The sequence below is a fragment of the Lepeophtheirus salmonis genome, chromosome 8 (genome assembly GCF_016086655.4).
Source record: "Lepeophtheirus salmonis chromosome 8, UVic_Lsal_1.4, whole genome shotgun sequence".
NCBI lineage: Eukaryota > Metazoa > Arthropoda > Copepoda > Siphonostomatoida > Caligidae > Lepeophtheirus > Lepeophtheirus salmonis.
Window position 1 is genome coordinate 6,634,768 of NC_052138.2, and position 16,697 is coordinate 6,651,464.

General features: G+C 33.6%; 1 protein-coding gene across 2 annotated transcripts; it reads left to right on the plus strand.

Moving 5' to 3' along the window:
- Window positions 1-10,038: 10,038 nt before the first annotated feature.
- On the plus strand, window positions 10,039-14,386 carry fs(1)h (female sterile (1) homeotic). 2 transcript variants are annotated; one of them, XM_040717398.2, is made up of 2 exons: window positions 10,039-13,752; window positions 14,139-14,386. In XM_040717398.2, exon 1 carries the CDS (start codon window positions 10,270-10,272, stop codon window positions 12,250-12,252), a length of 1,983 nt encoding a protein of 660 aa, XP_040573332.1. In that variant the 5' UTR covers window positions 10,039-10,269; the 3' UTR covers window positions 12,253-13,752; window positions 14,139-14,386. The 2 variants fall into 2 exon arrangements, with proteins under 2 accessions (XP_040573332.1, XP_040573333.1); XM_040717399.2 differs by lacking the exon at window positions 14,139-14,386 and having other exon boundaries at window positions 10,044-11,098; window positions 11,246-14,137.
- The last annotated feature ends 2,311 nt before the right edge of the window (window positions 14,387-16,697 follow it).

The window sequence follows — 16,697 nt, forward strand, 5'->3', positions numbered from 1 at the left end:
AAAATTTTTAAAATCCCTGGCTGCTCTAAAAAAAACCCAAAAAAAATTGGAAAAATTTCTAATATAAAAATTCAAATATTAAATATTTCGGAGAAGTATTTGAAAGTTATATAGTTATTCACAGAAAGTTATTTTTTTTTTTTAAAAATTTTAATAAATTTGCAATATTAATTTTTCTTCTAAAAAGCAAAAATTCCTTACTTTTGGAGTGGCCTATTTTTTTTTCATAACCTTGCAAAATAAGAAACGGAATCGAAAATAAAAACATTACCGATTTCGGAAAAACACCCGATCCTCCCATTCCAATTAATCCTCCCATCACTAATTATTTGTGACTTCATAAAAGCGAAACATTAACAAATAAATCAATGAATTGAAGTTGAAGTCAACGGCTTTCTCTATTCAGTATCCAGACCTTTTCTCTGGTAGTCCATGCCAAATATATTATTTTTTTGATGATTGAAATAAGATTGAGCTGCGCTCAAATATAGACAGTTAAAAAAAAACCAAAGACTTATATTGTTAGAAGATAATTCCTGATCACCCCTTCATTTAGTCAATGTCCTTAATATCAAATAGTATGTAAATTTTTGGTGTAAAACGACATATTTATTATCATAAACCTATATTTTTGTACAATACTCTTCTCTTTTTTTTCGTGACAAAGTTCCTGCTTTATAATTTAAAAAAGGCATAATGCACCTTATTTTTATAAGATGGCGTCCAGAACTGTTAAGATGTAACAAGAAGGTAAAAACTCAATATTTGTTTCTTGGGATTATAATATATAAAATACATAATTATTTATTTTTTGATTATATACATATATAAATATAAATTATATAATTATATTGCTAACGGTTGTAATATTCGAAATTTGTATCATTCTTATCTCTGCTTCGAATCTTTTAGATTATATTTACATTTAAATAACAAACTCGCATAATACATAAGAATAATATTTTTGTTGGCACAATTTCTTTAAATAAACTGCTCAGTCCTTAATCTAAATACTCCCTGATATATATGCATTTACGCATAAACATTGGATTAAATATGTTCAACATGGATACATAATTTTTCTATTGCCCCTATCTTACACGCTAACTAAATAAATTTTGTTTCTATATTTGAAGTTACAGATTATGTAAGTTATACCCAATCACATATTAATTATTGAAATATAAATTCTACTCATTATAGACTTATTATTTAATGAAAATTATAATTTAAACGAAAGGACAAATTTCATTGACCATTGGGTTAGAGCGGTGCTCTATAAAATATTATTCTAGGACAATTGGCCAATTTTTTTTTGCTTACTGACAATTTGCTGAACGGACATTTAGACAAAGGACAATTTGTAGAGCAGACATTTCGCTGGTGGACCATTTGGGACATTTGGTTGAAAAATGATATTTAACTTATTGATATATACGACTGTACCAGGGTCGTTTGAAAAGTCATAGTAAAGTCCGAAAGATGGCACAACTGGTGTGTATCGAGGTTATCTTTAGTTAGTAGCACATCTGGGAAGCAGACACACCAACTTTCAGCCAGATCGGTCTATTCCTTTCTGTATTTTACTCAATTCTACTCCGAGTCCAACAGGACAGTTATAACTCCAAAGCAAGCTCTCATTGTATCTAGTTAGGGCCCTTTTTTTAGACCTTGTAATTGGCCCATATTACCCCATAATACGGGCCATCATAAGTATAAATGAAACAAAATTGGTTTATTAATTATTTAGCTACTAGTTGAGTAATAATGTTTTTAACATGAACATATGATTGATAGAATGACTTGGATAATACAGTTAAGCTGGGCAAGAAGTATTGGTTAGGCTTTATATTGGTTAGACACCGGATGATGTTAACACACCAACAATGAACAAAAAAAGAAGAAGGAGCCCACAGATCCACCGTTTGTCATTTTTTAATCCCTATTCTTATTTTTTTCTTTACACACATTCCCTCTGTACTCATCAGTCATCCCAACATATGAAATTTTATAAACATGGAAGTATATTGACGTCAAATCCTTTTTTATAATTTTTATAATTAGATACATTTTTTGTTGGTAATCCCTTGAAAATAGACAAACTCAACGATATCCTTGGTAAGTAAGGAGTTTTTTTGTTTATAATTTTAGTCAAAACCAATTGTTAATATTAACATTTATAATAAAAAAATTGTGAAGAAGACCTATCTTTGCTGAAATTTGAATATTGACAATTTTTACTCAGTAATTAAAAAATAATGACAACAGCTAAGGAAAAGAAAATTCATTCTTCTGATTACCAATTCGAAAAAACGGGCTAGCTAAAAAATACACCCAATTTCCATCATTAGCGATAAGATCACGAAATAGGACCGACACCATTAGTTAAATTTATTCCATATTTTAGATATTACCTTAGTACTCCTTGTCAGCTGATGATATTTAAATTTTTCAGAAAAGAAAGAATAACACAGGGGAATAACTACGGGGGAAAATTTTGTACAAATAAATCGAAAACAATAATCGAATTTGTTTATGAGTGCAGAATCTATTTTCGAGGGATTCCGATTCCGATTACAGCCAATTAGAGGAAGGGGAAATTTGGAGTAACATTGATTGTTGAATCCCCTTTGAATCTTGCTAGAAAGGAAAAATAATTTTTCGCCAAATTTAAAAATCCTGATCTTCCATTTAAGCAAAATAATCAGTGGGTATAAGATGCTTCCAACTAACAAGACTCCTGAAGATCTCGCCAACTTCAAATTTGATCTAACTACTGCTGGTGACGTTGAGCAGTCTTTTAGTTTCTAAGTGTTGTGACCAGTATATCCCTACCGGTTTATATACCATATGTGTAAATACTCTTTGTGTTAAGTTATAGTTAAATTAAATTAAATTTTGTTAGTTGCATGTTAACAAAGAACTTGAATACACCTTTGAACTCACTCGGTACTACCCTCCTGTCGAATCTAGTAGTCGATCCTGGCAACGAGCCTATATATCTCACCATATTAGTAGTTATCTTTACATAACAGTAAGTAGACTAGTAAGTAAGACATAAAACCTGCATGAGATGCCTACCATTCAGTAGCTGATATGGTCTTGGTCACAGGTTCTGTAAACTTAAATGGCTGAAAAGAAGGTGATCTAGCCTGAAAATTCTTGATGATAGGAACAAGTGCTGGATATTTCTCATTGGCATATTCCATTGCTATATTCATCTCTTCTTCATTAAGTGTCTTCCCCTGCAGTGAAGGATCAAACATGTTGGCAGGAATATGAGTCTTGTTAATCAATTGTTTATACCTATTTCTCGCCATTTTTTCCTCTTGCTGTCTGTTTCTGAGATGGTCACATAACTCTTTACAAATATTTACTGCTTGAGCAATAGTGTATTTTTCCCTTTTTACCTCATCTAAAGCTTTAGTTATTGGCCGTAATCGAGCCAATAGCTTCCCGGCAGAGTGTTTGATACGAATATTTGATACATTATTCCTTACAGCTGGATCAATCATTTCTCTGTCAACTTCACAGATCTTCATTTGAATTAGCCAGTAGTTTACAAAATCTTGAGGCAGTCTAAACTAAAATAATTGATTTGCCGCAACAGCCATGATTGTGTTGTTGTTTTCTTCGAGGTTGCGGACCACACAAGCTTATCCGGACTCACGAGTTACCCAACAACTAGGGAGTCCGACTCCGAGTCAGGGCTAAAGCCCCAACCTTGAGCAAGTTCGGCTGCGACTCTGCAGTCCTCGTATCTAATGCTGTGAATAACACTTGTAGAATCCATTAATTAACAATAATATTTTGTATTACTGCTATTTAGATTTTCTACATAAAATCGATTTTAAACTAATAAGTCAAATTTGGTTTTTTTAATCAACAACCCTGCGTGGTAGTTCTTATGTCACTTGGTTTTCGGATAATATATGTATTTATAGGACAATAAAAAAGCTATTCAAAGATTTCCCCGTTAATTATTTGTCTTTTTCCGTTCAAAAATGAACGGCACTCATTATTGGTTATTTATCCAAACCTGAGAAAGGGTAGTTTAAATTGACATAGGATAATGAATTACGCTTCATATTTTTAATTAAATTTGAAAATAAATCATTATAAAAAAAACAGAAAAAACTACCGTGATACAAAACCTAGGGTTAGACAAACTATGACACGTGAGCTGAATATGCCCTGGAAAGTATTTTTATGTCACCCCCCACCTCCTAAAAAAATCCAAAAAAACTTCAAAATGTAATAGAAGCAGAGTGTTTACGACATTAACTCGCTAACACAAAAATAATCACTATTGTTTATTGTCAGCTGTCTATTTCCCTGCTTTTTTTCTCTTAATCAGTGCTCAGAACATTGATTGAGTGAACTAGAATGAGCTATTTTAAAGCTATGAACAATTCTCAAAGAGAGAAATAAAAGATATTGAGTAAAAAAGCAAGGGATTTTTTTTTAAGCCAAAAGTTAGTCGATCAAAACAAAAGAATATATTTTTATTTAAACATCAATCACTCCAGATCTTGTATGAAATCATTATATACTTCTCTGAGTACGGTTCAAGTGTTCCATTTAGAAAAATATAACCAAATGTAAAATAAAGTGACAATCGAACAAATAAATATTTAAAGCGCCCTCTGTGTTTTTAACATACACCTATTTATTACTACTACAATTTGAAATTTTTGGTCAACTACGATGGTTAGTGCTGTGTTGGTCCTTATTCAGGATTACAGTTCAGTCCAGTCTATTCCAGTCCAGTTTGTGTGTCCTTAAAGAATGTAAAAACGATCCTTCGTGACGTTAATGAGGGTGTTTTTCCTTTTTGTAAGATTCTGTTACATAATAGAATAATTTATGTAACTAAGTAATAATTTAAAATGTTCGTGTTATGTTGTATTATAATGAAAAACATAATATATTTTGCCAAATATGTGCAATAATCTTAATACATATTTCATATATGTTATTTGGCTAAATAAACCATCAATATTTTTATAAAAATTCCAAGGACCGACAGTTAAAGACCGGTAGAGTTGACAACTCTCTCAAAAATAAATAAGAACACCTCATTGGTAGGTTCGGGGTGGGTGTTTTTTTTTTTCTAAATAAGGAAGGATTCCGTATTTCAAGGTGCAGTTGTCAATCCATTGCTTCCGATTTTCCAACTATTTGACACAGAATTAAATTAAGTCCATATTTTTGAGGAATATGAACACATGGAAAACAAATTATTATTAAGCAATACAAATTAATAACAATTTGTATCAACTGGATTAAATAAGAATCCTTCTTAAACAGAAGCATGTCTTGCTCACATAAAACTGTATACATTAATATAAAACAATAGCCAAAAAGGAGAACATCCATCCCAAAACAGTACATCTATAGACCATTTTTTTTAAAACTCTCTGTATTAGGGGACAAAGTACGTCACGTTTCAGTCACGGGTGCTTTTTTTAATACGCACCTATTCCGTTTCTTAAGGTACGGTTGGCAACACTAAAGACCGGTCCCAAGCACCGGTACTAAGACTGGAATGGACAGAATACATAAGGACCGACACAACACTAACGAAAGGTTCTACCTCTTCTCCACATCATCGTGCCGGGAAGAATTGATTTAATACTAAGTGATTTTGAACCTTTTCCTATTTCTTTTCGTAAGAAAGGTGGCGTGATACAATAAGTGTATATACGTGTTATATCCAAGGTTGTGCCCGGTTCAGGTTCAGCAATTCTATTAGTCCCGCTCTTGTTTCTTTCATTTGAACGGTCTTGGTTCAGCTTTATCGGTCTCGGTTATTTTCAATACAGGCTCAGTTTGGTAACAGGGACTTAAAAGAAGAGGCGTCCCTATAAATTTTGGGCCCAGAAAATGATATTAGGTACAAACAGTGCCGCAGCTACCTTTTGCGAAGGAAACGTTGTGCCCCAAGTTCCAACAGAGCCCCCCGGAAACTAAGGCTGCTTAAGACAATGGTCTTCAATGTGGGAAGATGAGGGGAGGCTTGGTGGGGGATGCGCAGGAAGATAGAGAATTGAGGCTTGCTCTGAGTCTACATATCTGTACATAGTACACATATTTCGTATAAAGGGGACCTCAGCTAAAAATGTATTAGTCGTGTGGGTCTTAACATAGTAAAGTATGGGAAACCCAGGCATAAGAAATATTATAGTTAGTAGTGGACCTGGATCCATAATCTACTCCATACCTTCCCTCTTTTATTTACACCTTCTTGTGCGTAAAACCACTTTGCAGATCCATAAGAAACCCTTAGCTATTTGAAAATCAGATGCAACTGTATCACCCTGGCGACGTAAAAAAAAATCATTGAGGGATTCTGTGTGTAAGTACTCTATGGGTTTCCACACTACCCACCTATATAATAGGTCCATTTTTGGTGGAGTGGAACAACAGGGAAGGTAGAACTATGCCTTATACAACTTCCCAATTGTACGTATTGTTTATCGTTGAGTCTTTAGATCGATTTTTGAAAGAGTATCGGGGAAAGAGATCAAGTAGAACTATTAATTTATACTCCACAAAATCCGTGAAAAATGATACAGACAATAGGGGAAGGTCTATAGGGCTTAAAGAATAATTCTTCTTTCCCTGTTCCTCATCCAAAAATCGACCTTATAACTGGATGCACAATCTATTGAATAAAAAGGAGAAAAAGTGCAAATCTTCTATCAGCAGTTGACTAGTACATAAATACTACTACTCGTGGTTTTTTATAACATAGATTTAACATAAAATATCAACTGACAGTTGACTCCCCTTTTCTTTGCCTATAGAGTATCCAGTTATTATATAGATCGGTAATTCACACCGTAGAAACAAGAGGGTAAAATTTTACATGGGTCCCTCTTTTGAACGAGGTCAGGTTAAAACAATGGTGTGCATTTTTTTTTCAATTTCCGAAACATTTTGTTACATAATTTTTACAATATTTGCAAAAATGAACCATTTATCGGTTTTATTTTTTCAATAGCATTATTCTTCATAACTATTTTTTTTTGCAAGTATGAAAAAAATATTTGTAGTTTTGTGTTCCTCTTTACAACTCCAATAAATCCTAGTTACATCTTTGTTTATAAAATTAGTACAAAAAAAGTATTTTTCAATTTTCTTCATGAATTTCGATTTGGGAATTTTTTGAAGTAAATAATAAATGGACTTTTCAAATAGACAATTTTTTTGATGCATATATGTTGGTATGTTATTTGAAGTTTATTATGGATGGTTTTTTATATTCATAATACTATAAGAGGCAATGAAAATATATCTTTTTTTTTTTTTTGGGGGGAGGGAGTTGCTAAGAAGATACTTTGTGGATGACCTTACTTAACCGGATTGTATAGTGTGAAGAATCCAAGAGAATAAGAATTAGAAATATCAGGATCATTCTCGACAACAACGAAGCATTCATATTATAATTATTAGTATATGTACTATATAGACGCATTGTCTGAATAATTTTCTCAATTAATTTGACCATTTTCAATATGATTTCACTCTCCCTCCTTGTGCCGAGCAACGCTCGATAATCCCCTGCTAATATATTCTATATAAGAACAAAATCACAAGAACAGAGACCGTTAAGCAATATTTTGTGGTCTCAGTTCTAGCAGTTCAAGAACCGGATCTGCTAGATCGATAAAGGCACAATCTTGGTTATATTCTCTCTAAACAGTTTTAAATATAAATTAATAAAACATATCGCAAATCTTTAATGTACCACTCAACCTTTACTCTAATAAAGAATGAAGGCAAGCTCAGAATCAACTTGTAGTGAGCTAATTCTCCCCAACTTGGGCACAGTAGATTTTAGTGTGAGCAGGGCCTGGGGAAAATATATATTGTGGGCTATATTTTCCATTAATATTGATTGATTGATGTATTAAATTGTCTCCATATTTCATTTAATGAACTGCCCCTTAAAAATGGTTTTTATTCTTTACTTAATACTTGGGAATTGTACAACTTAACAACAGCCCATTCAAGTTTCACTAATCCACGTTTAAAACACTAATATTTATTAGAGTAAGAAAACTAAAACTTTGAAAATTTAACAAAAGGCAACCTTGAAGCTGTCGATGATACTATAATGAAAAGTCAATTGTTATTATCTTATAAATAAATAAATATTTCAATTAATATATCCTTTAAAAAAATGTGTTTTTTTTTTCTATGTACAGCCTTTTAAAAATACGATTTCCCAAATACTTCATAGAAAAGTTTTAAAATACAAATTAGAACATTGAACAGACATGTCATAAATTCGCTTCGCGCAGAATAGATGCAACATTATTGTACATCAAATAAGTTGGGTTTCTGTTTGATATAATTTTCTTTAAGTATCTACAACGTAAAATACTGCAATGTTGTTGTTTTTTTAATTTATGAGAAAAAAATATGGAAATCAGTTGATTTACGTTTTACAAATTGAGGTAATTTTTATCAACTCCTGGCAACCCTTAAACATTCAGCTATTTTGTAAGTAATACATCCTAGACTAGAAATATAGACAATTTAAAATGCAGGATCCAAATAAAAGAGAAAAGTTTCTTTGAACTATCATTATTTAGGTCATGGGTAAAACAAACCCTTAAAATAAATGTTATTGGTCCTTTAATTCAATACTTTTCTCATTATAAGGGTACTTATTTGGCTCATCTCACATGAATAGAATAAATTTGTTCATGACCTTGATGGGATTATCTAAAAACTATTTGCAAGTAGAACTTGTTTATGTCTATTCAAAGTAACTGTAAGAAACAATTCAAGTACTGGTTTACTCCACGACGTAGAATATTTATCCACTCTCTATTCAACTAATAAAAGTGTAGTAATAATAATATAGAATAAAATGATTGGGAATTCAAATCAAATTGCACATCTGCCAAAACATTTCAAATCGTTAAGGGTACTTGCAAAAAGAAATGGGTGCGCCCTAGCACTAAAACTGGTCTTCAAACCCCTGTTTTTCAAGGATAACATGTTAAATAAAATATCAGAGGTCACCATGAAATGAGAGAACCTTTCTCCTCAGTCATTCAAGAGTATCTTCTACCTCCTAAGTATTATAATAATAAGGTTTTAATAAGTGACGTCATAACATATTGATTTCTGCTCTACAATATTACCACTTGTCACAGAGGCAGATGGCTAAGTTAGAGAGGTTGACTGTATAAGTTTGCCTGTACGTCATACTTTCTCTTTCTAGTTCGAAATTGGAGACGTGAGATAGCGGAAAGTCAAAATTCAATTATCGCAACCTCTTCACTAGAAAAATATTTCATTGGAGTTTGAGAAGAGGGATCTCAACTTTTTTTATATATATTTGGACAAATTGCACTTTGAAGGATCATGAAAGTAGAAAGAAGGTCTCATTATGTGGAGAAGGTTGTGAGTTTGTATCTAATGGAGTATTTGGAGGAGGGATAGGAACTCAGAGGGACGAGGCTGTAGGAGATCACATCTCATTATGTAAGGCAATAAGATTTTTTAATATATTTTATTGGCCTCATCCTTCAATTCACACATCCACTCCAAGTCCCTCTCCATAAGAGACAGCCTCACAATCTCCTCTAGTGATTTCCTTATTGTTAAAAGGTTGCAATAATTCAATTTTAACATTCCACTGTCGTAGTCTCCAATTTCTAGGTAGAAAGAGAAATTATGACGTACGGGCAAACTTATACAGTCTACCCAGTAAAAGGATATATAAATTCTACCTAAATAGACCGATGGTTTTGATGTCGTAATATAGCCGTTGAGTGACGTCACTCCTATTCTATATGAATCTAGAAAGCGAGAGAGAGAGAGTAGGAGCTGCAGCCTAGAGGATTCTGTCCCAAAAAGAGGGAGACTTTCCTTTTGAATAATGACTCATTATTATTAATGAAGAGGGAGAGAGAGAGAGAGAGTGTGTGTAAAATATGTATGTGGGTTGCTCACTCTTGGTGTCTGTTAGCAGTGGCGGGGGGAGTTGAAAAAAAAATAAAAATAAGAAGGTGGTAGTTGCAGCAGTAGTTGTATAAAAGTAAGTGAGGAAGGAGTAAGGTCGCGAGATCGTAGCTCAAGTGAGAAGAAGAGGAAAAAGAGAAGGAGAAGAGCTAGAAAGAGAGAGAGAAAGAAAGAAGAAAAAGAGAAGAGGGATTGAAAAGAAGGAAGGAAGAACGGCGTCTGTTCATCTATTTGATTTGGCTGTGTGATTAGTGTCCTGCTCTGGTTTGTTGTGATTCCCCCGGTATGGAAGGTGTAGGAGTGAAGAGCCCTCTTGGCGGAGGCGGTGGTGAAGCTGTAGTTGAGGAAGAGGAGGATCACTACGAGGCCGTGAATGGGCAAGTGTTTCCTCCCTTTATGCCGACGGACGCGAAACCTGGTCGACTAACGAATCAGCTCTCCTACTTGCGAAGTGTGGTGATGAAGGCTGTGTGGAAGCACCAATTTGGCTGGCCTTTCCAGAGCCCTGTGGACGCAGTGAAGCTCAACATTCCAGATTATCACAAGATCATTAAACACCCCATGGACTTTGGCACCATCAAAAAGCGCCTGGAGAACAACTTTTACTGGAGTGCCAAACAGTGCATCAAGGACTTTAACACAGTGTTTACCAACTGCTATGTGTACAACAAAGCGGGAGAAGATATCGTCGTCATGGCGCAGACACTCGAAAAACTCTTCCTATCCAAAATAGCAGCCATGCCCAAAGAAGAAATGGAAGTGGCTCAACCGCCACCTAAAGAAACTAAGAAGAAAAGCAGTGCTACTACCAATCCTGTAGGCCCCGTCCCCCCAGCTGCAGCCCCTCCAAATGCCACTTCCTCACGACCCGTACGCTCTCTTTCCATAACCAGCTCTACTGAACTTCCCTCCGATTCCGAGTCCGGCCCCCCACCTGTCGCAGTCGTTAACTCGGTTCCAGCACCCGTGAAGAAAAAACAAGGAGTGAAGAGAAAGGCGGATACGACGACACACGAATCTGCTAATGCTGACGAAGTGAATCGTAGAGAATCTTCCCGCCAAATTAAACGTGTCACCAAGGATCTTCCTGATAATCCACCTCCTCCTAATCTTGGTAAATCTAGACAAAAACTTTCAGAGTCCCTCAAGGCTTGTAATGAAATTCTTAAAGAAATATTTTCTAAAAAACATGTTGGATATGCTTGGCCTTTTTATAAACCCGTGGACACTGACTATTTAGATTTACATGATTATGATAAAGTTATTAAAAACCCTATGGATCTCGGAACCATAAAAAATAAAATGGATAACCGATCTTACAATTCTGCACAAGAATTTGCCGCAGATGTACGCCTCATATTTACAAATTGCTTCAAATATAATCCCCCTGAACATGAGGTTGTTGCTATGGCCAGAAAGTTGCAGGATGTGTTTGAAATGAAGTTTAGTAAGATACCAGACGATAGTGGTAATCTCCCTCCTGGTGTTCCTGATGGAAAGGCCGAGTCTGATGGAGATGATTCCGAGGATGAAAGGGAAAGGAAATTACTTCAGTTACAGGAACAATTACGACAGATGCAGGAGCAGATGAAGCTGCTCGTTGAGGAAAGTCTTAAATCAAAGAGTAAAAAGAAATCACGTAGTAAAGAAGGAGGCGGCGGTGGTGGTAGCAGCAGCGGCGGCGGCAAATCTGTTACTAAAAAACCCAAAAAGAGTGCCTCTTCTCATTCTTCTAAATTACCCATTGTCGATTCGGAAGATGAAGGTGGCTCTAAAACTACTCCTATGACATATGACGAAAAAAGGAGGCTCAGTCTTGATATTAACAAATTGCCAGGAGACAAGTTAGGTCGTGTCGTTCAAATCATTCAATCTCGTGAGCCTGCGCTCAGAGACTCTAACCCAGACGAAATTGAAATTGATTTCGAAACCCTCAAACCATCAACTCTTCGAGCGTTAGAACAATTTGTCGCATCATCTCTTCGGAAAAAACCTCGAAAAAAACGCTCGGAAAATGCAACAACCAATAACAACAATGCCACCAATAGTAGTAAGAACAGTAATAATTCTCAGGAAAGTAGTTCTGGGGCAGCTACTACCGCTACTGCAGGTGCCACCACGGCTTCCACTAATCCACCTGCTGATGGAGCAGAGGATTCCGGGAGTGTTCCAACTAAAAACACTGGGCGTTTGTCATCCACGTCCTCTTCATCTAATTCTAGCCAATCTGGGTCATCTTCTTCTTCCTCTGACTCAGATTCTCAATAAGTACAACCATTTTGTTATTTTTTAAAACTGTAATTCATATATTTATTGGTCATGAAAGAAGATAAATAATATTATGCAAAGTATGGATAATAACCTAGTAATGAGCTGTTTGTCTCTCTCGTTTTTCTTTATGTTTGAAGACTTGTTTTTTATATATTTTGTTATTTTATAAAACGACAGCTAAAATATCTGGATAAGCAATTTTCTCAACTGTTTTAATCTTTAATTTGAATTGAGAGTCATCACAGGAAGTTTGGTTATTTATTTTAATCATTTGACGCAAAGGATTTGTGGTGGGGTAGAATTAAGTTTTTGTTAATTGAAAGCTCTTGTGTAGCTCAAAGGAAAACACTTCTTTTCTTTTTTTTACTCTCTTCAACAATTCATTGGATAACAAATAATAACATTTGCACAGTGTCCTTTCAGTATTATCTCTATAATGATTAGTTACATCAATGGATTGATTATCTGGCCTAAAAATAAAGATACAAAACTTAATCAAGGATTAACCATACATCAAAAAAAGCTTCTTCAACTACCTTTGCTTTAATTATATTTACAATAACAATCATTTAAACATTTTTGATTGTTATTGTAAATTAATTCAATTTATTTTACTCAATAATCAAATTATAAAACTCCGAAGTGGCATACTTCATTAATCAAGTATTTAATTTGTTGGTGGCCTACCAATAATGTATGGTTATATTCATATAATTATGGGTATATGTTTCCCTAATCCTTGTTCTTTACTCAATTGCTAAGTTCAATCATGAATAACTTCTATCATTTTAATAATATACAACTAAAAATAAGGTAGATGCTGTATAATTTTTAAATCACTAACGGGCCCTTGTGTCTCTCATTCCATAGTAAAATAAAAAGGTGTTTTTGCTTGTCCAGATATTTTTAGTTGTTAGATGTAAAACACTTGGTAATTTAGGAAGGAGTAATATACTATAAAAAAGAGATCTGAACTAATAATGATTATATTACTTTATGTACAGAAATTATTAAGGTATTACATAAAGTCTTTTTGTCTCATGTGATCATATTGTATCGAATTTTATCAATATATATGTAAGAGGGAGGAAAAGTGAGAGTTGTCATGTCTTTGGAATGTACATTTCCATTTCTTTAATAATCATTATTATTCAACCATCAAATCAGCCTTTTTTTATCTTTTAAATCGACATTTTCACTTAAAAATCAAAAAAAAAAAATGCATCTACTTTATTTTTTTTTGTCAGTATTTCATTTTTCTTGTTTAAAGTTTAAGTTAATTTAATTTTTTATAAGTTATATTATTATTTTGAATTGTTTAAATAATAATTGCTCTCGGTGAAATGATAATATTTAAAAAGAGTAAAATATACATTTTGTCTATACAAAAACTGTAAATAATTATAATACTTAATTTGTCCAACTTTATTAGCATATGATTGTGAATTTAACCGCCGTCCCACTCCCATAATGACATTGGATGAGGATGAACACCAAGTAATATTCAATCATTCATTTTAATAACAAAATAAGCATTTTTTTTTTGTCTGTTGTTATTACTTTAACTATAAATAATTAATTAGTGCACACTATAATTAATATGCCATTGACAGTCAACTTCATATTTTCAGTTCTAATCAGTGCTACTATTTAAAGTCTTTTCACTTTTATTTTATTTCATTCATATTTTCTTTTCTTTTTTATGTTGTATAAATTGAAAGCTCAAAGATGTATATTTAATATTATTATTATAATTATTCAAATTGAAATCCTTCAAGCAATTCATCATCATAATAATTTAATATTATTGGTTTATTAGTTATAATAATAAATAATTCGAAATATTGTTATCTAATTTACTCGAATAAATCTATGGTTCTAAGGTTGACGTTTGATTTGAGGCGTATGGTTCAAATAATATGAAACACCGGAGGAGAAGGTTGTGCCCTTATTGGTCTAGGGATACCGGTTCTTGAAACGTTAAAACTGGAACAGACAAAAGTCCCCAATATATTGCTTAGCGGTCTCAGTTCCTGAGCTTATATTCGTTTGTTGTATTTTTTGGTATATTTATAAACTTTTAATATTACATCACATAATTTTATGTAAATAAAACACGTCGTTACCTGTAGTGTATCTCGCAACCTTTCCTAAAAAATAACCGGAAAAAAGCCGAAAGTCATCTTGTAGTTACCTAAATGAGCCAACTATGCCAACTGCTATTTTATGCTATCTTAGGTACTACGAGACTATTATATATTTAATATAATATTTTGGTAGATATATGTTTGTTTGTTTTTCTGTGGATTAGCAAGCTTCTTTTAGTATCTACTATAATATACCGGGTGCGACTAAAAATTATTTACACTTCGTTTTTGCTACTAATTAAATGTTTTTTGTGAATACGGTAAAATACTTAAAAAAAATGAACTCAACGATATCTTCTTAAGTGTCTTCGTAGCCGAAAAAAGGCCATCCGAATGTGACCAACTAATTTCGGTCCGCGCACTTTTGGACGCTGGCAAGAAAATGTTCCAGTAGGATGGTGCGCCTGTACATACGTCCAAAAAGGCCCAGAAGGGATTGGAGGACAACTTTTCTTTCTGGCCAAAGAAAATATGGCCCCTTATTCACCAGATGCCAACCTATTAGACTTCACTTTTTGGCTGCATGTTGAGGCCAAGGCCTGTACTGTACGTAAACCAAATATTAACAACCTCAAGGACACTGGGATGCCATGTTTGAGGATTACATCTGCAATGGGTGCAAGGACTTCCGTGGCCCCCTGGAAGCCATCATTGTTGACAAGGGGACAACATCGAAGATTAAGTTAGCCAAGACATCACATTAGTTATTTTTATTTCATTGACTGATTGCTAAAATAATTTATAATAAAGTTTTAGATTGATAGTGCAAATATTTTTTCGCCATACCCGATATTATTATAGTAGGTGTTTGTATATTTGTCCGTGGGTTAGCAAGTTTCTCTTAGTATATGCATAATAAAATAATTCGTAATACAGGGAAAGAAGAGAATGAGCGAGTTTCTCTTAACATTCTTAATATGTGCATAATAAAATAATTCGTAATAAAATATATCATACGGGTAGATGTTACGTATCTAGAACTATGTTTTATTCTATTTAGAGCAGATACCCGGGCTCTTAGAGGCAAGTTTGTTTTTTCGCAAATAAGTTGATTTTTTTCATAAAGCAAGATCGATTTCTCGTCTCTCAAAGAAAAAAAAATTAAAGTATGGATTATTGAATCGAAAATCTACCAAAAAAAAAAAAAAGGAATTAGGAAGAGGATTAACAAGTTAGTCTTAGTATGTATCCTCATTATGTTTGATGGAGGAAGCTATTTCTTATTATTATTTTGTGTATTGACAAGGTTAACTAAATTCTGGAGTTATATAAAGCATTATGCTTAAATAATTTGAAATAAAATAATACGGGTACGTCCTAATATAATCGTAATATTAAAATCCTACATACCATAGTATTTTATCGGATATTCTATTACTATAGTGCTTCGTAAAATTTTATTAAAAGCGTAGCTATAGCCCCCTTTTTACGAAGTATGTGTAGACTGAAAGTAACCTTAGTTTTCAGGGGTCCTACTGGAACTTGGGCACTACGTATAAGGTAGCTGCGCTCCTGATAGTATCTAATATCATTTCCTGAGCCCGAACTCTGTAGTGACGCCCCTTGTTTTAAGTACCTATTACGATATTGAGTATGTATATTAAAAAAACGAGACCGAAAGCTTTCAAATGAAAGAACCACTGAATCGGACACAACCTTGCCGGTATGTTTAAAAAAAGAAAATGAAATTGGTCACTTTGACAATTTTAAGAATATTTGGAAGGAGAGCGGCTTAGCACTCTTACTCTCTTTTTATCAAAATGCATAACATTTAATTAAATCAGCTACAAGCATCCTTGAGATGAAGAAAATAAACACATACCCAGCTCCATTTCTAGCAATGATATAGGCTGGAATGACAACGATGTTGATCCTCAATTCTACTCTAATTCCAGCATGGACTTACCCTTATAACCAAGGCTATGCCTTTATCGGTCTAGTGATTCAGCCGGAACCGACAAAGTCGAACCGAGGCTGCAATATATTGCTTATCGGTCTCGGTTCTTGGGCTTACTTTATTTTTTTGTATTTTTTGGTATATTTAAGGAAGAACGGAGGGGAAAATACAGTAATTATTTGGTCCTAAAACATACTTTTTGGCTATTTTCACGAGTACAGTCTGGCACAATATGGTTATGAGCTAGGAAGCATTGACTTCCTCTTCCTTTTACCTCTAAGATCTTTGTTGGGTGGTAGGATTCAAAGACAAAAAGGAAAAATCCGATCTTCGAAAAAATGTTAGTATTTATTCATGCATTTCTAATATCATGTATGCATGGGGTGATTGTTATCATT